The 20,242-nt window shown below is 59.9% G+C and overlaps 1 protein-coding gene across 1 annotated transcript in view; it reads left to right on the top strand.

The window, feature by feature from the left end:
* Window positions 1–20,242, top strand: part of CDC45 (cell division cycle 45) — a 32,910-nt gene that overhangs the window by 7,060 nt on the left and 5,608 nt on the right. Inside the window, exons 4-16 of the mRNA XM_056821409.1 lie at window positions 873–1,010; window positions 3,705–3,872; window positions 5,833–5,888; window positions 6,111–6,159; window positions 6,881–6,942; window positions 7,734–7,784; window positions 9,933–10,052; window positions 10,585–10,716; window positions 12,778–12,876; window positions 14,010–14,171; window positions 15,942–16,080; window positions 16,161–16,244; window positions 19,702–19,820. Of these exons, the coding sequence (XP_056677387.1) occupies window positions 873–1,010; window positions 3,705–3,872; window positions 5,833–5,888; window positions 6,111–6,159; window positions 6,881–6,942; window positions 7,734–7,784; window positions 9,933–10,052; window positions 10,585–10,716; window positions 12,778–12,876; window positions 14,010–14,171; window positions 15,942–16,080; window positions 16,161–16,244; window positions 19,702–19,820 (1,379 nt within the window). The remainder of the gene's footprint in view (window positions 1–872; window positions 1,011–3,704; window positions 3,873–5,832; window positions 5,889–6,110; window positions 6,160–6,880; window positions 6,943–7,733; window positions 7,785–9,932; window positions 10,053–10,584; window positions 10,717–12,777; window positions 12,877–14,009; window positions 14,172–15,941; window positions 16,081–16,160; window positions 16,245–19,701; window positions 19,821–20,242) is intronic.

The following is a 20,242-nucleotide window of genomic DNA, read 5'->3' as shown; positions in this document are numbered from 1 at the left end:
CTCCCCCCGGGTGATTGTGAGGCTCAGATGAGATCGGGTCCCTCCCAAAGCCACACGGCAATGCCAGGGCAGCCCCTGAGGGACAGGCACGCTCCCAGGAGCTAGCGATGGAATTGATAATCTTATAATACAATTAATAATACGATTCAGCACGCGTCAAGTGTCCTCCAGTGTCTAGGCTCTACTCCCTGGGCTGCAAAAAGGAGGCTCCCTTCTCTTTCTAGCCTCAGTTCTCCTGAGACTCACCGTGCACACAGGGCGCTTTTTATTTTCAAGCTTTGGGTCTGAAAGTCCCCGGGGCAGGGAAGGATCTCGGACCAGGGTTGGAACACAGAAAAGTTTCTTTTTTTAACCTAAAACACCCACCAGCTCGTTGAGCCTGACTTTCAGGGGGTTCCAGTGTTCTGAATAAAGTCACTCAGGGTCCAGGGGACAAAGGTGAGGGCAGCTTCCTCGCTGGCTCACCCCTGGGGGCTCTGGGCATCCCGAGAACACACCGAGGAAGGTCGCCTGGAGCCGATGAGCTTTGAGCTTCTGCCCTGAGAGAAGACACAGACCCGGCCTGGCTTTCAGAATCTGGAGGCTGGCCTTGGCACAAGGGGCTACCCTTGTTCTGTGCGTCCTTGAGGGCAGAAGCTCTAATGTGGGGAGGCTGTAAATTGGGAAATAGAGGCAGCCTTGGGAAGTAGTGAGTCCCCCCAGGGAGTCTGCGAGACATCCTTGCCTGTTGGGTCTCGGGCCAAGGTGATTCTTGCTTTGGGCGGGGCGGGGCCAGGCGTCCCTCCAGAATTTCTGCTAGCTCTGACGTGGGGGGATTCCCGAGGCCCCGCCTTCAGCCCCCAGCCCTGACGGCATCGGCTTTCCTCTTTCAGGTCCACTATTTTATTCTCATAAACTGCGGGGCCAACATTGACCTCTTAGATACGCTCCAGCCTGAAGAGGACACGATTTTCTTCATTTGTGACACCCACCGGCCTGTCAACGTCGTGAATGTTTACAATGACACTCAGGTGAGGGGGGCCAGGAGGGAATCCCGGAGGAAGCAGGCTTCTTGCTCCAACCTCACTTTCCGGAGGAGGGAACGGAAGGGATGACCCGGCCCAGGTCAGCTGGTGTCTCACTCGTCTCCAAGAGTCCCTAGAAGACCCTGTTTGGGTTTGAGCACGTTGGCACCGTGGGAAGGAAGGCTTCCTTTCATTCATTTTCCCCTGCCATCCCGATAGCCTGGCTGTGAGCCTGGGCTCCCCACGACACAGGGATTCCCGGCCTGCTGGGTTCTCCCGAGCCGGAAGGGTTCCGGGGCCTGGTCCTGAGCTCGGGGTCTTTCATCAGAGAATCGGCCCGGTCGAGAAGGCTTGTCCCCAAGGCCTGGCCATCCACTGGAGACAATGTCCTGTCTGCTCACCCTGCCCATACAGAGGCTGTGACCTGTGGGGTGCGGGGGTGGATCAAGTCACCCCTCGGGCAAGAGAACTGGCGGCTTCCCTTTCATCTTAGAATCTGTCCTGTGTGCTGGTTCCTAGACAGAAGAGCAGTCAGGGCTGGGCCATGAGGGTTAAGTGACTTGCCCAGGGTCGTCCAACTAGGAAAGGTCAGGTTGGGACCCAGGACCTCCTGTCTCTAGGCCTGAGGCACTATCCACTGAGCCGCTCTGCTGGCAGCTAGCTTTTACAAAGGTGTTCTCTTAAGAATGCTTTATTTGAGGTTCTTCTTGGTAGTGGCCATCCCTTTCTAGTGACCCTTCCCACCCCAACAGAACCTCCCCTCCCCTGTTACAAAGCGCAAACCAGCCCAAACAAACAGTACTCTGACCATGACTGAAAATGCATGACTCAGTGGGCCTCTGATGTCCATCTTCCTCCCGGTAAGGGCCAGGAAGTGTTTCACAGTGACATCTGCGGAGTGACAATTGACCACTGAGCCGATGGGCGTCGCTGGGTTTTCAGTGGGTTTATTGTGGTGTCCCTGGAGTTGCAGGTAAATTATCCTCCGTCTGCTCCTAGGAACTCTTCCCAGGGGGAATTCCCAGTAGGAATCCTTCCTGCTTCTCAGTGCCCACGGCCCAGGGACGTCCCATTTCATGTTAGATCAGCTTGCATTCCTCACTAAGTAAACCCCCACTGTCTCAGCTCCGTTACACCCGGAAAGATGCTGCTCTCAATGTGCACTGGCTCACTTTGTCCCCCCAGCTAACAAGCGCTTATTTTCTCTCTCCCGCCTCCTCCACCCACTGGGGGAAAATGCAGATATTTGTAACAGATGTTCCTAGTCAAGAAAAGCAGAACCATGTTGGTTACACTCACATTGTGTGGCTCACGATGCCTAGCAAACCTTCCCCCTTTGTTTCAGGGTGGGAATAAGATGTGGACCTTGTTCCTCTGGTGATGCTTGGTCACTATCTGTATCTCAGGTCTTCCTCCCTTCCTTCCTTCCTTCCCTTCCTTCTTTCCTTCCCTTCCTCCCTTCCTCTCTCCCTCCCTCCTTCCCTTCCTTCCTTCCCTTTCCTTCCTTTCCTTCCTTCCTTCCTTCCTTCCTTCCTTCCTTCCTTCCTTCCTTCCTTCCTTCCTTCCTTCCTTCCTTCCTTCCTTCCTTCCTTCCTTCCTTCCTTCCTTCCTTCCTTCCTTCCTTCCTTCCTTCCTTCCTTCCTTCCTTCCCTTTCCTTCCTTTCCTTCCTTTCCTTCCTTCCTTCCTTCCTTTCCTTCCTTTCCTTCCTTTCCTTCCTTTCCTTCCTTCCTTCCTTCCTTCCTTTCCTTCCTTCCTTCCTTCCTGCCTTCCTTCCTTCCTTTCCTTCCTTCCTTCCTTCCCTTCCTTCCTTCCTTCCTTCCTTCCTTCCTTCCTTCCTTCCTTCCTTCCTTCCTTCCTTCCTTCCTTCCTCCCTTCCTTCCTTCCTTTCCTTTCTTTCCTTCCTTCCTTTCCTTCCTTCCTTCCTTCCTTCCTTTCCTTCCTTTCCTTCCTTCCTTCCTTCCTTCCTTCCTTTCCTTCCTTCCTTCCTTCCTTCCTTCCTTCCTTCCTTCCTTCCTTCCTTCCTTCCTTCCTTCCTTCCTTTCCTTCCTTTCCTTCCTTTCCTTCCTTCCTTCCTTCCTTCCTTCCTTCCTTCCTTCCTTCCTTCCTTCCTTCCTTCCTTCCTTCCTTCCTTCCTTCCTTCCTTCCTTCCTTCCTCCCTCCCTTCCTCCCTTCCTTCCCTTTCCTTTCCTTTCCTTCCTTTCCTTCCTTCCTTCCTTCCTTCCTTCCTTCCTTCCTTCCTTCCTTCCTTCCTTCCTTCCTTCCTTCCTTCCTTCCTCCCTTCCTTCCTCCCTTCCTCCCTTCCTACCTTCCTTCCTTCCTTCCTTCCTTCATTCCTCCCTTCCTTCCTCCCTTCCTCCCTTCCTCCCTTCCTTTCTTCCTACCTTCCTCCCTTCCTACCTTCCTACCTTCCTACCTTCCTCCCTCCCTTTTTCCTTCCCTCCCTTTCTTCTCTCCCTCCCTCCCTTCCTCCTGGCCTGGTGCTGTGGCACTGCCCTCTCTGGGCCTCTGTTTCTTCCTGTCATGGATTAGATGGTTGCTGGGGGCCCCTTGAGCTCTAGACTGAGGATCCACCGGCAGGACCAGCGCACGATTTCCCTTGACTAGTCAGGGCCCTTGTGGTCCCTGAAAGCAGCAGCAAAGGAGGCAGGATCCTTGGCCCTCAGCCTCCTCTTGCACTCAGCACCTGCCTTTCTTGCTAGATAAAGCTGCTCATCAAGCAAGATGATGACCTGGAGGTCCCAGCGTACGACGACATCTTCAGAGATGACGAGGAGGAGGAGGAGGGTGAGGGTGAGGACGATGGAGAGAATTCAGGCCATGAGAGTGACGGGTCCGAGCCTTCTGGGAAACGCCCACGGTTTGAAGAGGTGGGTCTGAGCTGCTGTACCCTGAAGCCTCGTTTGGGGGGTGCAGGGGGGCTGCAATAGGGCCTGGGCTCTGCCCGGGCCACAGAGCTGGAAGGGCCTTAAGGAGGGGCTGGCCGCATGCACTGGAGCATTGTTCTCTCTGTCTGTGTGTCTGTCTCCCCCACTCTCTGTACCCCCACTCTGAAGTCTCAGAGCCCAGAAACTGATTTCTGTCCCAGGAGAAATCCCATTTCTTAGCAAAATCCTTGAGGTGAATCATCGTTCATAGAACCGTCCAGGGGGTCCTGCTGCATGCAGGTGGGGAGAGAGAATGGCAGAAGATGTTCTTCGTTTTACCCTCACCCTCTGTCTTGGCACCAGTGCTGTGTCTTGGTCCCAAGGCAGAAGAGCCATCAGGCCTGGGCAATGGGGGTCGAGTGACTTACCCCCCAGTCATTCAGCTAGGAAGTAGCCGAGTTCAGATTTGAACCCAGGTCTCCTGACTTTCCAGCCTGGCACTCAAGGCTCACTTTTTTTTTTTTAATATAAACCCTCCCCTTTCATCTTGGAATCAATACTGTGCATTGGCTCCAAGGCGGAAGAGTGCTGAGGGCTAGGCAATGGGGGTCAGGTGACTTGCCCAGGGTCACACAGCTGGGAAGTGTCTGAGGCCAGATTTGAACCGAGGACCTCCCGTCTCTAGGCCAGGCTCTCCATCCACTGAGCTACCCAGCTGCCCCCAAGGCTCACATCTTGAAGATTCCAGTGACTGAGTCTGGGCATCCTCCATCTATCCTGCTGGGCCCTGGTCAGTCATTCATAGGCACAAGAAGCTTCTGGCCTAATCCCAGCTCCCTGAAGAGGGGGGGATGCGGTGCTTGCTCAAGGGGAGCAGAGGGCGGCTGACGGCTGTGGTCAGCTACGTAGAGCCAGGCGCGAGCCAGACTATCTTGTGGGGCCTTCTTTGGGCCCGTATCCTGGGGACATCCTTGCCAGGAGCCCCGCTCAGAGGGTATCAGAGAAGCCAGAGGGGGTCTGCCCCGAGGAGACACGCGTGGCTGCGCCTGTCAGGTCGGTCCCCAGGGATACACAGGGCACCCAGCCTCTGATCTCTGCTCTGGGGTGGGGGAGAAGGCCTGGGCATTGCTGGGAGATCTAGGCGCAGACCCTCTCCATGGAGCAGACCCTCTCCAGACCCTCTCTCTGGAGCAGACCCTCTCCTGGGTGCAGACCCTCTCCAGACCCTCTCCTGGGTGCAGACCCTCTCCAGACCCTCTCCTGGGTGCAGACCCTCTCCAGACCCTCTCCTGGGTGCAGACCCTCTCCCCAGAGCAGACCCTCTCCCCGGTACAGCTGGGGCACTTCAGGGGGACAGGCCTGACTTGGCCAGGCTCCCATAGCTGGGGGTGTTCGAGGCAGCCCTCAGACCCAGATGTTCCGGCTCTGGAGCCAGTTCTCCTCTGCCAAGCCATCCTCGGAGGCCTGTCCGGAAGTGGGTCTCTAGGAAGCTCTCCTCCTCCCCTCTGCCGTCCAGGGCCGGATAGCTCAGGGGTGCAGGGTGTGGGCCCTGGGCTTGAGGTCAGGAAGATCGGAGTCAGATGCAGCCTCAGACCCGTACCAGCTCCGGGGCCCTGGACGGGTCACCTAGCTTCTGCCTGCCTGTTTCCTCCTCTGTAACAAGGCTGGCTGGCCTGCACGGTCCCTCCGGGCCCTCCTCCAGTTTCCCGCTAAGATGGGGGGCTTGAGCCAGATGACCCCAAGGCCCTGGCCGGCTCTGAACATCCCGGGCCTGGAGGCGGGACGGCTTGGGCTCCCTCAGGGAATCTGTCCTTTAGACCTCTTTTTCCTCATCTGTAGAATGGGGCTAGCAGGAACTGGCAGTGCCAGAGTCAGTGTCGCTCCGCCAGGCGGGCCGCCCCGGGCAGAAGGGCAGCGTGAGCGACGGGTCTCTGACACGTCTTTGCTTCCTCCCCCTGGCCAGGACGTGATCGAGCGCACGATGAAGAGGAGGGAGCGAAGAGAGTGGGAGGCCCGCAGGTGAGAGCCTCCCCTGGGGCCCCGGAGGGACTTCACCACACCCGGGGGCCGGGCTAAGGGCGCTGGCAGTGACCAGCCCAGGGTCTCACAGCCTGATGGAGGAGGCCCTGGTCCACTGCCCCCTCCCCTCTCCCCAGCATGGAGGAGGCCAGCCTCAGCCTCCGTCCTCATGAGGGTCCCTTAGCTTCCTCACCCTGGCGCTCTGCCTCCTTGTCTTCCCAGGAAAGAAATCCTGTTTGACTACGAGCAGTACGAATACCACGGGACCTCGGTGAGTACTGGGGCTTGGGGGGTCTTCGTCCTTGGGGGTCACCGCTTCCCTCCAGCCTGTCCTTGAGGGGTGGTCACTGGGCCTCTGTCCTCGGGGGGGGGGGGGTCACCGCTTCCCTCCAGCCTGTCCTTGATGACCTCCATTATTTCCTGTTGTCCAGCGGTCACTTCCCCACAGATAGTGTCCCGCTCCCAGCCTCCTGTGTGACCTCGGGGAGGCCGCTCTGCTTTCTGGGCCTCGGCTCCCTCCTCGCGCTAGGCATCTGGAGTGCTTCCTCGGGCACACAGGGCAGGCAGGGCTGCCCGGCGTATGCACCTGCTCCCCGGAGGCCGGGCGCTCAGGACGGTCTCTGAGCGTTGCCAGCGGTGCCAGGAGGCTCCTGCAGACGGCTCCGGGGCCCCCGGGCTGCCTATCGTCCGGCACCGTGCTGAGATGTCCCTCTGCCCCCTTTCCTCCTGCCATTGCCCAGTGGCTGGGGAGCCCCTTCATCCCCCTCGTGCCCTCCCGACGGAGGCTACCCTCTGTCTGGAGGCTCCCTGTCTGTCTGGGTCTCTCAGACGGTGGGGGACGGGGTGACCCTCACAGTTCTCAGGTTCAGGCTGGACACTCCAGCTCTTCCCCCGGCCCGAGGCTCCGGCCCTCCTCCAGCGGGTGCCGTCCCTTGAGTCGGCCCCTCCCCTGGGGGCGCGGTCCTGACGGGCGCCCCATTTCTCTCTTGTAGTCGGCCATGGTGATGTTTGACTTGGCGTGGCTGATGTCCAAGGACCTCAATGACATGCTGTGGTACGTAGTGGGCAGGTGCTGCCCCTGCTGGGCCCTGGGGGGCTGGCCCAGTGCTCCTGGGCACACCCATCCTCCCTCCCAGGACAGAGCCGCCATCAGGGGGAGCCTCTGCCTCCCGACGGGCTACAAAGGGCCTTTCTTGGTCCTGGTCCAAACAGCTCCTCTCTCCTGTCACCACTGGGGGTCAGTCTTCAGGAGGCCAGCGAGCCACCCGGGCACTGGTCAGTGGAGGGAAGGATGGATTGGAGTTGGGCCTGGGTTCTAGTCCTGGCTGTCCTGCTTTTCTCCCTGGGAGCCCTGGGCTATCGGCAAAGCTGGGAGGAGTCTCCCCAGCCCCCCTGGAGGCCAGCCCTCTGGAGAGGCTCACAGGGGGCAAATGACTTCTCTGAGGAAGCAGCAGAGGTGGGATTTGAACCCAGGGCCTTGGACTCCAGAGCCAGTCCTCTCCACCAGGGGGTGGTTGTTGACTTTTCATGACCCCATTTGGGATTTTCTTGGCAAAGATGCTGGTGCGGTGGGACATTTCCTTCTCCAGCTCCCCATGGGGTTCTGTGGAACACTCCTAACCTCACAGGAAGCTCACTACCACCCAGATCGTCCTTGCTGCACTTCCTCTAGCACTGGTGCTAAATCCTCCCCTTCCAGCCTCTGTTCCTGGCTGTCCTCCCTGAGGACAGGGTGCCCTTTGGTCTTTCCAGAGGAAGGCCGGCAGGTTGCAATCTGGGCCTGCCCCTTCCCACCTTCCCAAGGTCCCTTCCCGCTGCCCCCCTTACCCTGACTCTCTCCTCCAGGTGGGCCATCGTGGGGCTGACTGACCAGTGGATACAAGACAAGATCACCCAGTAAGGATGTCCCCGGCGGGCTGGGCTCACTCGATCCCTTCCCACCGTCTTTCCCATGAACCGTCCCCCTCCTTACACGGCAGCTGGATCATTCGTACCCTCCGTGCCCGCCCCCGGGGGGTAGGAGCCGCGCCTGGGCGAGGGCACCTTCTGCCCAGGCGTTCTCTGTCCGGTGAGGCCGGGCCCCTCCAGACCTCGTGCAGGCTGTCCCCCGGGCACTGTCCCCTCAGCCTCGGAGCCTCCCTCCATCCCTCTGGCACTTCCCTGGCAGGTGCCCATTTTCGCTCCACGCTGGAGCCCCCCGGCACAATGAAGCCCCTCGCAGGCAGAGCTGGCTGCGGTTCCGGTTCTGTATCCTCAGCGCCTCGCCTGGCTCCCGGCGCGCACTTGGCGTCTAAAAGGCCTCTCTGGCTCAGGCCTCAGAAAGGGAGCAGGGGTTCTCGGCCTGGCGCCGTGAGGGCAGCTGGGGGGCTGCTCCCCTTTCTAGGCACCTCCGGCTTCCTTGGGGCCCAGCACCCCCAAGAGGGCAAGAGCCCTGCGGGGGTTTGGCTCCCCCCCCCCCCCCCCCCCCCCCCGCCTCATGACCTGGGGCCAGCCAGAGTGCCTCTGCGTCCTTGTGTAACTGTCCACTGTTGTGGAAGCTAAAAAGTCCGGGGCCCTCCCGGCGCTGAGCGGGTGCCCTCCCCAAGGCAGCGGACCAAGAGAGGGGCTTGTCAGTTTGGCTTGGGGAACCGGAACGGGGCGGGCCTAGAATTTGAATTTGTGGCTCCCCCTGATAGAGGGGGGCGGGAGGGCTCGGGGAGCTTGAGAAATGGGGATTTGGGGTCAATACAGGCCTCTCCTAGGTGTAGGGCTTTCTTATCCAGTTGAAGTGGGAGAAGTTCTTTGTCCTGTGGTCTCTTCCAGCCCTGACACCCCCTTGTCTAAGGCCCTCCTCCTCTGACACCTCCTGTTCTAAGCTCCACCCAAGCTCTGACAGCCCCTGTTCTAGGCCCCCTCCCAGCCCTGACAGCCCCTGTTCTAAGCCCCCTCCTAGCCCTGACAGCCCCTGTTCTAGGCCCCCTCCCAGCCCTGACACCTGTTCTAACCCCCCCCAGCCCTGACAGCCCCTGTTCTAGGCCCCCTCCCAGCCCTGACAGCCCCTGTTCTAGGCCCCCTCCCAGCCCTGACAGCCCCTGTTCTAGGCCCCCTCCCAGCCCTGACAGCCCCTGTTCTAGACCCCCTCCCAGCCCTGACAGCCCCTGTTCTAGGCCCCCTCCCAGCCCTGACAGCCCTTGTTCTAGGCTCTCTCCCAGCCCTGACAGCCCCTGTTCTAGGCCCCCTCCCAGCCCTGACAGCCCCTGTTCTAGGCCCCCTCCCAGCCCTGACAGCCCCTGTTCTAGGCCCCCTCCCAGCCCTGACAGCCCCTGTTCTAGACCCCCTCCCAGCCCTGACAGCCCCTGTTCTAGGCCCCCTCCCAGCCCTGACAGCCCCTGTTCTAGGCCCCCTCCCAGCCCTGACAGCCCCTGTTCTAGGCCCCCTCCCAGCCCTGACAGCCCCTGTTCTAGGCCCCCTCCCAGCCCTGACAGCCCCTGTTCTAGGCCCCCTCCCAGCCCTGACACCTGTTCTAACCCCCCCCCAGCCCTGACAGCCCCTGTTCTAGGCCCCCTCCCAGCCCTGACAGCCCCTGTTCTAGGCCCCCTCCCAGCCCTGACAGCCCCTGTTCTAGGCCCCCTCCCAGCCCTGACAGCCCCTGTTCTAGGCCCCCTCCCAGCCCTGACACCTGTTCTAAACCCCCCCTCCCAGCTCTGACAGCCCCTGTTCTAGGCCCCCTCCTAGCCCTGATAGCCCCTGTTCTAGGCCCCCTCCTAGCCCTGATAGCCCCTGTTCTAGGCCCCCTCCTAGCCCTGACAGCCCCTGTTCTAGGCCCCCTCCCAGCCCTGACAGCCCCTGTTCTAGGCCCCCTCCTAGCTCTGACAGCCCCTGTTCTAGGCCCCCTCCTAGCCCTGACAGCCCCTGTTCTAGGCCCCCTCCAGCCCGGACACCCCCTGTTCTCAGCCCGCCTGCCCCCCAGCCCTGACAGCCCCCCATGCCAGGAAAGGAAGGAGAGGCCGGGAGCCGTACCCTGAGCGGGAGGCCATCCCTGAGGCCGGGCCGTCTTTGCCTCAGGATGAAGTACGTGACGGATATCGGGATTCTGCAGCGTCACGTGTCCCGACACAATCACCGCAATGAGGATGACGAGAACTCCCTGTCCATCGACTGCATGCGGATAGCCTTCGAATACGAGTATCCTTGTTCCGGGGGCCCCGGGGCGGCCGCTCCCAGCCGGCTTCTTCCCTTGTACCTGGGGAATCGGGGAGCCATGGGAGGGGGAGCTCCAGGCCCTCTCTCTGGGGCACCAGAGGGCCTCGCGGACCTTCATTTTCAGAGGAGACCCTTGGGACCCGGATGGGTTTTGGGACTCCGAGGGTCCGAGGGGACCCAGGCAGTAAGGGCCAGAGGCCAGAGCTGTTGTTGTCCTGAGCTGGGCAGCCGGGCGTCGGGAAGGAGCAGGGGCTTCTGGGGGAAGATGGCAAGGGTGCCTGTGTAAGGCACGTGGAGAGAGGAGTTGAGGCCGACTCGGCCTCGGGAGAGCAGGGGGCCCCATGGTGGTGAGGGGTGCGTGATTGTTGCCGCCCCTTGGGGGGAGGCTCGTGGCCACGGCTGCTGCCATGGCAGAGGGTGTTGAGAAGGGGAGCCGCCGGGGAGCCCCAGAGCCCCAGCGGGGTCCTGGGCAGATGCTGCCCCGCGTTGTCCTTAATGCCCGTGGCGTCGCCAGCCTGCGCCTGGCCCTCTACCAGCACTGGTCCCTCTACGAGAGCCTTTACAACACATGCTACACATCGGCCAGGCTCAGGCTGTGGTCCGTGCAGGGCCAGAAACGGCTCCAGGAGTTTCTGGCAGACATGGGGTGAGTTGGCCTCGGGGTTCGGGGGTGACAGAGAACAAGGCTTCTGGGCCCGTCAGACGCTCTCCCTTCAGCCCTGTGCTGAGTTGAGGCTCCAAGGATCGGCCTTGCTTTACAGCGAGGGAAACCGAGGCTCAGACAGGCTAAGGGACTTGCTCAGGGTCACACGGCTAGTAAGTGTCAGAGCCGAGGCTCGTCCTCCCGATGCTGAGACCAAGACCAGCCTTTCTTGTACAGTGACTTTGGCTGTCTGGCTTCGGCTTGTGCCTCACCCTGATTCCTACCCAGGGCCCTTCCCAGAGCCATCCTCAGTCACCGTCACAAAGGGGGAGCTGGCACGGGCAGAGGGCGCGCAGTCCCTGCACCTGGGGAGACCGAGGCCTGTTCTGAGCCGGGCTAAAGCCGCCCCGTGGCCTGGGTGCATGTCAAGGAGCAAGGAGAGGGGAGGCCTGCTGGACTGCAGGCCTGGTCAGACGTGGTGCAGGGGCGGGAGCCGTGCTGGTGAGGCGGGCGGTGGAGAGAGGAGGAGGGAGAGGAAAGGAGAGAAGAGACAGAAAGGAGAGGCAGGAGAGGGAGGGAAAGGCAAGGAGAGGAGCCGCTTTTAAAGAAGCAAACCCTGGGGCAGCAGGGTGGCTCCTCAGTGGACGGAGAGGCAGGCTTGTGGCAATCCGGCCTTAGACCCCAGCTGCGTGCCTTTCCCTTACCACTCTTCGGCCGTGGAACTGATGTTCACTGTCGAGGCTAAGACAGAAAGCTGGGTTTCAAGCAAGAAGCAGAGCCCCCCGACATTTGCACAGGGCTCAGCAGCAGGGGGACGTCCTGGGGGCCCTGAGCCCCCACCGGGCCAGGCCTCTGCCAGCATCGGTCACAGGCAGGCCCTTTTTGTGTGGAGGAGTCCTGGGAGGCTCTGGGCTCTTCAGGCTGCGTCTGTGGCTTCCTCAGGGTCCCCCAGAGAAGTGGGTGAGCCCCTCGTTTGTTCCTTAGAGGCCCAGAGGTGAAGTGGCCAGGATGGGTCAGAGGAAGCCCACTGGGGCGCGTTTACTGAGCGCCCGCTGTGTATGGGGTACTGTAGGGCACACGCTGGCAGAAATGTCTGCCCTTGGGGACTCCTGGGGGAGCCAGCACCCACCCCTTGTCCTCTAGACAAAAGCCAAGGCCTTTTCGGTGGGGGCGGGGCCCTCGGTGCTGGGGGTCCGAGAAGGGGTTCGTGTAGGCGGGGGCGCCTGTGCCGAGACTTGAAGGGGGAGTGATCATCAGCTGTGAAGAGGCCAGAAGGCCGTCGTGGCTGGATTGTGGAGCCCAGGCAGGAGAAGGGGCTGGACCTGGGAGGCTGATGGAGCCGCACGTGCTGCCTTCAGGCCGTTTGGGGAGTTTTGTTTGGAGGCCAGAGAGAGCCGGGGATGCTTACCGAGAGGCGGGTGGCCTTTATGGTCCCACGGGTGCCCTGGGCAGAGTGGAGAGGGGAGATGAGGCAGCGAGCCACCCGGCTGGGGGGCCTAAGAGGGAACCCAGACCAGGGGTCGGAAGGGGCTGCTGGGAGAGCGGAGCCGAGGATGGCTTCTAGGCTGCCCAGCCAGGAACAGAACGAGGAAGGCTGGGAAGAGAGGCTGGGTTTGGGGGGTGAGATCACGAGCAGGTGTGCGGAGCAGCCCGTGGCATTGGGGGACGTGGCAATTCAGGCCTGAGGGTCCTCCGGGGGGCGGGGAGCATTGACCCTGTGGGAGCCGGCGAGGCCCTGGGAGAGAGCTTTGAGGCAGAAGAGAAGGGGAGCTGGGAGCACTCCTTGGGGGCCCCGGCTAGGGAGTGAGGCATGGATGATGGCCCCCGTTTTCCTGCTGTCGAGCCTGGCCCTCTCTCTGCAGTGACCCCCAGTGTCTCCCTGAGAAACCTTACAGTCTAGCAGACATCTGTGTGTCTGTCCATCCGTCTCTGCTCCTCAGACTAGGTCGCTGGATCTCGGCAGGTTTGCCCCCCTTGGCATTCGGGTTGGCCCTCCTGGGGCTCTTCCTGCCCCGTCCTTGAAGCCGAGGTCGTGCAGGTTCCTGATTCTCGCTGTCTTTCCAGGCTCCCGCTCAAGCAGGTGAAGCAGAAGTTCCAGGCCATGGATGTCTCCTTGAAAGAGAACCTGCGGGACCTCCTTGAGGAGTCTGCGAACAAGTTTGGGTAAAGACGTTCGTTTTCTGGCCACTTCGGTCTGGGGGGGCTTAGCCTTGGCTTCGCCCACGAGAAGGGGACGGCCGAGTGCGGCCTGGTCCTGCCCCATCTTTGGCTCCCAGGAGTCACCCCAGGGGCTGAGCAGGGTCACACCCCGAAAAAGACTCCTGGTGCACCCCCCGCCGACCCCTCCCGTCCCCCTTCAGGGGAGCGGGCGTTCCAGGCCTCTGTTTTTCTCCTGCCCTTCCTGGGAACAGAGCTCTCGGGGTGTCCCCAAACAATGCCCTTGTTCTCCCCGCCCAAGCCTGGGAGCTTGGAGGGGCCTTGGAGGCCCCACTGTTAACGTTTTTCAGATGAAGAAATTGAGGCAGGCGGCAGTTTGGTGTTTGTTCCTAAGCCCTTGGTGTCCGTTCTGAGGCAGAGGAGTGGCGAGGGCTGGGCCGTGGGGGATGTGCTCGCCCAGCCAGGAAGGGGCTGAGGCCAGACGTGAACCGGGTCTAAGACGGAGCTTTCGGTGGCTGGGAGGGGCTTAGAATGGGGTGTCAGGGCTGGGGGGGCCTTAGAATAGAGAACCTCCCTCATCAAATAAAAAAAGAGAATAAAGCCCTTCCAATAGGCAAAGTCCAGCGGAACAAATGCCTGTATTGGGCATTTCTAAGAAGCATCTGTTTCTCCATCTGCCCCCTGAGGCCATCCCCTTGGTCAGGAGCTGCGTGACAGCCTCCATCCCGGGGCCCCTCGAGCCTCACTGGCTCCCACGGGGCTCCGTCAAGGCCGTTTGGCACGGCGCTGTCGTCGTCCCCCCGCATCGGGCTCCTCAGACACCCCCTTCCTGCTACCCCTTCCTCACAGCTCCGGCCATCTGGGCCTCCCTGGTATTTGCTCGGCCAATACCCAGGCGAGGCAGAGCCCACTTTGTGGTTGTTTTTCTCCTTTGCCTTCTCTTAGGATCCGTAGGAAGTCTCGGTTCTGAGGTCAGGGCTGGGCGGGGGGGGGTAAAGTGACTTGGCTAGGGTCACCCAGCTAAGCGGTGCGTGAGGCCAGCCCGGGCCCAGGGCTCCGCAGAGCGGCCCCCTACGGGTTTCCCGGCCCCTCGGCCTGATCACGAGACGACGCCATTCCCGTTTTCTTGGCCCTTTCAGGATGAAGGACCTGCGGGTGCAGACATTCAGCATCCACTTTGGGTTCAAGAATAAGTTCCTGGCCAGCGACGTCGTCTTCGCCACGACGTCGCTGCTGGAGAGCATCGAGAAGGACGCCTCGGGGACGGACAACTTCATTAAGGCGCTGGACAGTCTGTCCAGGTACGGGAGGCTGAGGGCCCCCCCCCCCCATTCTCTGCGGCCTCCACCCTCGGAGCTGCGGAAGCCATTGGGTCCCACCTCCGCCTGGGCCAAAAACTGAGCCGGGAGAGACCAAGGGATGGGGCCGGGCCCCACGGCTCCTAAGTGTCCCAGGCCAGACTCGAACCCAGCTCTCCGGCTCCTGTTCCGGGGCTGTATCCATGAGGGAGCTCATGGTTATTTTCAGAATTGTGAGACGAGGCAGGCCCATGTGGCCTGAAGGGAAAGACCAGGAGGGCAGCGGGAAGCGGGGCCCGAGAGGTCCAGAGACAACAGGGAGAAGGAGCAGGGACGGGGCCCGGGCAGTGCAGAAGGGGGGGGGAGGGCAGGAGGAGCCCCTGGGCGGCTGCAGGTCAGATGTGGGGGGTGGGGCACGGAGGGTGGGGGAGGGCTTGGGGGCAGGAGTTTGAGGCCTCTTTTATTAGGCTTTGGGGGGCCAGACCACCTCTTCTCTGTCCCACCTTGGGGGAGACCATTAACATACAGGGATCCCATCAGAGTTGTTGGCACGTTAAAGTGGGTACGTCAGCGCCATCGGGATGCGTCATTGGGGTTCTGCTGGGCTTCGGGGACTTGTCGGGGACTTCCTTGTCGGAGGACCGCCCCCGCGGCTCCCCCGATTCGGCCCATCCTCCCGGGATGAGAGTTTTGCTCAGGACAGGGAGCAAGTTTAAAAGGCGCCGGTCGAAGGGGACAAAAGGCAGGGAGAATGCAGAGGAGACGTGGGGATCCCACCTGAACTGACCCAAAGATGGGAGACTAGTGGGGGGATGGGAACGAGGTTCAATTATTTTTGTTTTAGATTTTATTTATCTTTAAGCTCTTCCCTTCAGTCTTAGTGTCAATACTGTGGATTGGTTCCAAGGCAGAAGAGCAGTAAGGACTGAGCAGTGGGGTGAAGTGACTTGCCCAGGGTCACACAGTGAGGGTGTATCCCAGGTCAGATTTGAACCCAGGACCTCTTGTTTCTGGGCCTGGCTCTATCCACAGAGCACCCAGCTGTCTTAAAGGGTTACAGTTTGTAATGGTGGAGAGGACTTAGTCTTCCCTGAGTAACAGTGAGGGCAGGACCTCGAGGGCAGCTGCTCTTGCCCTGTCTGTGTGTCCCTGGTGCCTTCCTGGGTGAATCCACTGAATGACGATGGCTCCCGACCATGGAGCACTTTGAGGGTTCTCGTGCCCATTCCTCAGTGGCCCCTCGGGGACGGGGCAGAGCAGCCTTTCCACAGAGGGGTCCCTGAGCCTGGGCAGCCCACTATGATCCCACCTTGAAAGAGGAAAGGGATTCTGGGAGATGGGGGCAGCGGGGCTCAAGCTGGGCCAGAAGGCCTCGTGCAGCTCTTGAGGACATCCAGAGGCATCCCAGAGACCAGGATGGGGAAACCTCGGTTTCCTCCCTTGTGAAAAAAGGAGGGTGGCCGGGAGCTGCCCTCGATGCTGTGGCCCTGTGGCCGGGAGGCTTGGGGAGCCGAGTGGCTGGTGATGACTCCTGCGGACCGATGTGGGAGAGGCAGAGGGCTGGAGGTGGCCTGTGGGGCCCAGGGAACAGGAGGGGGCTCGGCCAGGGGAGCGCCTCCCCTCCCGGGCTGCCCTGGCCCTGGTCGTCTTCCCCGTTAGCTGGGCGCTCGTCGAGCAGGGGCTGCCTCTGCCTTCCTTCGCATGCCTGGGAGCGTGTGCCCATTGGGCGGGGGACGAGGCGGACCCACGGCCTCTGCTTCCTGTCCCTTGCAGAAGTAACCTGGAGCAGCTCTACCAAGGCCTGGAGCTGGCCAAGAAGCAGCTGCGCGCCATCCACCAGACCGTGGCCAGCTGCATCTGCACCAACCTTGTCATCTCGCAGGGGCCCTTCCTCTACTGCTGCCTCATGGAGGTGCGTGGTCACGCCGGGCCCTGGCTCTGCCCAGGGGCGCAGCGTTCCCTCAAGCTCTCCGTCCTCTCTCTCCTCCTCAGGGCACGCCGGATGTCAAGCTGTTCTCCAAGCCAGCCTCACTGGGCCTGCTCAGCAAGTACCTGTTGCAGTCCTTTGTTTGCTCTGTGAGTAAGGCTGTGGGAGGCGAGGGCGCGCCCTGGGGGCACCAAGGAAGGCCAGGACAGCCCCTGCCCTCCGGGAGCCCGTGCTCTAATGGGGAGATACCGTGGGGGAGGCTATGAACAGCAGCATTCCAGGCATGGCAGGGAGCTGGAGCAAATGTCTGGAGGTGGGAAATGGAGGGGAGGGTTTGAAGAATTCCAAGGAGGCCAGGGTCCCTGGATCACAGACTGTGTCTGGGGAAAGACAGTCTTGAGAGGAGCTTTTAGTCCTCTGCCAAACAGTGGACTTCATTTTGATCCTGGAGGAAAGAGGGAGCCACTGGGGTTACTGAGTAAGGGAGAGACGGGGTCAGACCTGAGCATTAGAAAAAATCACTTTGGCAGCTGAATGGAGGCACTATTGGATCAGGGAGAGACTTGGCGGGGGGACCAGTCAGTCACTTGGAGAAGTGATGAGGGCGCCTGGGGGAGGGGAGAGAAGGGTAAGCCTTGGCAGTAGATTGGCGATGTGGAGTGAGGAAGAGTGAGGGCTCCAGGAGGAGGGGTGGGCATGTCACTAACTGGAATAATAATTATAGTCAGCATTTCTCTGGGGCTTACTACGTGCCACGCTCTGTGCTACGTCTTTCACAAATATTAGATCTCCACAACCACCCTGGGAGGTGGGTGTCATTGTGATCCCCGCTTTACAGACAAGGAAACTGAGGCAATAGGCTAAGTGACTTGCTCAGGGTCACACCGCTAGCAGGTGTCTGAGGATCAGGGTTTCTTGGCCAAAGATGCCTCAGCATGTGTCTGTAGATGAGGGCAGCCGTCAAGGGATGGCTCTGCCGTGGTTCTCGTGGCACCCGTTGGAAGGCCGGCTCAGGAGGGACGATGTACACGTTCCCAGGGGCCGTGAGCAAAGGCGGATGTCGGCGGCACCTGAGGCTCACTGTTTCTGTTCCGTGTCCACATGCCGAACTAAGATTGTCGGGAATTTCTGAACAGTCACAAGATGTCCCAGAACGGCTGCAGAGCCAGAGATACGATCACCGGAGTCCAGAAGAACCACCACGGAGAAGAAAAACATGCGTCGGATGCGAGGAAATGTGCTTCAGAGGAACAAACGACCGGCTCGAGCACGTCTCAGTGTTCCTGTGATGTGCCAGGAAGCAGAGGCAGCAATCCCGTACACACCCCCAGCTGAGAAGATGGGGGCGCTGGGGAGGGCGAAAGAATTTCAACAAACAAACGGCTAAATTAAGCTCCCATCAAAGGGCTCCTTGGGCGGTAGCAGGCAAACAGAGACCTTAGGGCGGACACCTGGCCTTGAGATGCTGGGGATTTCTGTTAGCACTTGGAGATCGTTTTTGAGAAGAGAAAATTAAACGGCCCTCTTCTGGTACAAGTGAAAGGGACTGCATGTCTTCCCCTTAAGATTATGGAATAGAAAAACAAAAAGATCTACCAAGAATTGGTCAGGGCAATGCAGTAACTCTTAGATGTGGCCCGCTGGATGCCCTTGGAGGACATGGACTAGCAGACCTGCTTTGGGACAGTCGTATCCATCCGCCGCATGGCCCAGCTCATTCCAGGGGGTAGTCTGTCCACATCCTCCCTCTTTTCTGGGGATCATGTCCCCAAAAGCCCTTCTTGGATGCTTCCTCCAGGGCAGGCCCTAAGCTAGCCTAGGCTTAGGGGTCCCCTCGGGTTCTATTTGGGGACCATCACCAGAGTGATGACCTCCAAGGTCCCTCTCAGCTCTGAGATGCTGCGAGATTCAAAGACAAACTCGTAGACAATGGCCATTGGTCCTTCGTGTCATCCTTCTGCTGGGATTGTAGAAGCTGGCAGACACTGTTAAAGATCCCATCTCCAGTACCATCCTTCACATATACTGGTGTGAAGCCGCAGCTAGAGGAAGGACCCCCTCCAAACTGCCCACTGACACGGCTACAAGAACGAAAGCTTCCGAACCGGCCCACGGGAGGACGTATGGCAGTGCCACCTCCAGTCACGTTCTCAGAAAGCAGAACTGTAGTGGCTCTCAGCTTCACCCCAGAGACGCAAATACAGGCCTTGGTGGCATTGGTTTCATCAATCAGAGGCAGGGGGGAAGATTGAGACGTTTCATGGGGATCCTGGTCATGTCCCCTTGCATTGTTCCCAATCCCCTTAAGAGTTACAAGCCAGCAGGAAGCTAATCCCAGCTTGTGCCTCAACAAGGGAAACTGGAGAACAGGGAAGAGCCTTTCATCTCTGTCAGCTTCCTTCTTGCTAGTTTCTGGTTGTGATTTGGAATTGAAGGCACCGCACCTCACAGCTCGTTTAGCCCAACCATCTACACTTAAGGAAACCGAGGTCCCAAGAGGCTCCGGGACCTGCCCATGATCGGTCCTGTGACACTAGCTGAAGAGGAAGATGGTGAAGAATAGGCTGGAAAATTGGCTTCAGCATTAAGAAATCAGAGAGCAAAGATCTACAGAGCCCTTGGAAGCCCGGTGCTCGTCCCTCTGTGAGTGCTTCTCTTCATGAGAGTCTCAAGGCATGGCCACGGTGCATGTCATCCCACCATTACCAGAGCCGGGCTTCCTTCTATTTCAGTGACTTAGGCTCTAGGCCGGTGCCAGATGTTGGATGAGATCAGAAGAGGGCAAACTCCCTTCTGGCTGGGGAGGTCATGGAGGAGGCGGCATCACCTGGAGAGTGGGCCGGAGTTCACCACAGAGCTTTTGATGAATGGTTATGGGGTGCCCACTCTACAGAGACAATGCCATGCCCTAGAGGGTTAGGGAAGCCCCCTACCATCTGCCTCCAGCCCACCTCTCCACTCTGCCCCAGCTAAACTGCATTTTCTCCTTGATGTCGGACCCGGGACGTGGAGCTCATGGCTTTTTCTAATGATGGATGGTTCCCGTTGTTACTAGAACACTCGTCATTCCCAGAACCTAGTTAGTGTCTACACTGCCAAGTTTAAATAACTCATGGTTCCTGCCCTCACTGGGCTCAAAGATCTAGTATTAAAGAAGGCTGAAGACAATTGGCCTTTGGAGCCCCTTGAGTCTGAGGGCTTGGGTTCAGATTCTGCCTCTGCTATTTAGTTCTTTGGGTGACCTCCATCTCCTTGGCTCACTGTGTCCTCTTCATTAAAAGAAAGGGATTGGACTTGGCCGCCTCGGAGGTCCCTTCCAACTCCAGATACTGGATCCCGTATCCCATGATTCTGGAGTTCCCTTTCTGCTCACGAGTTCCCTAATTTCACCACCTTTGGCACAGATCAGTCTTCAAAGTCTGTGGGTGGCCCTGGAGAATGGCTGGGTGTGCCCACAGTTCTGGGTGAAGCCCAAGGGGGAAGGTTGACACGGCCTGGGGGAGCCCAGTGAGGCTCCGAGTGGAAGCCTGGAGAGGAGTTCATCAGGGGCAGTAACCGTGTTGTCAGCTGGGAGGTCAGTGACCGAGCGACCCCTGTGCCTTGCAGACCAAGAACAAGCGCTGTAAGCTGCTGCCCTTGGTGATGGCAGCCCCGATGAGTGTGGAGCATGGCACCATGATCATGGCAGGAATCCCCCCGGAGACGGAGAGCTCCGACAAGAAGAAGTGAGTGTCCCCCTCGTCCTTCCTCTTCCCGAGGGCGTGCGCTCACCGTGCCTTTGACGCCTGCTATGGGGAAGCCTGGGTTCCCTCGTGACCGTGGGGCTGGGAGCGAGATGGGCCTTGGGGCTAACTGAGGCCTTCCCCGTAATTCCTTTCTGGTGAGGCACCTGAGGATACCCTGGCCCGAAAGGGGCAGCGAAGCACAAGGAATATCCCTGGCCCTTTTCATGCCCAGATCCCCAGCCCTGAGGGCAGGGCACCAAGTGTGCCTCTCTTGGAGAAGAGCGGGGAGACTCAGACGGAGAAGATGGCGGGGTTTAAAGGGAGGCCGCCTTGGGCCTGTTGGCCCATTTTGTAGGTTCAGAAGCCAGGTTCAGGGTCACCAGGCAGTCAGTGGGTGGCTCCAGACCCGGGATCCTTTGCCG

Source organism: Monodelphis domestica, chromosome 3 (genome assembly GCF_027887165.1).
Source record: "Monodelphis domestica isolate mMonDom1 chromosome 3, mMonDom1.pri, whole genome shotgun sequence".
Classification (NCBI taxonomy): domain Eukaryota; kingdom Metazoa; phylum Chordata; class Mammalia; order Didelphimorphia; family Didelphidae; genus Monodelphis; species Monodelphis domestica.
This window is presented reverse-complemented; position numbering and strand designations above follow the sequence as displayed.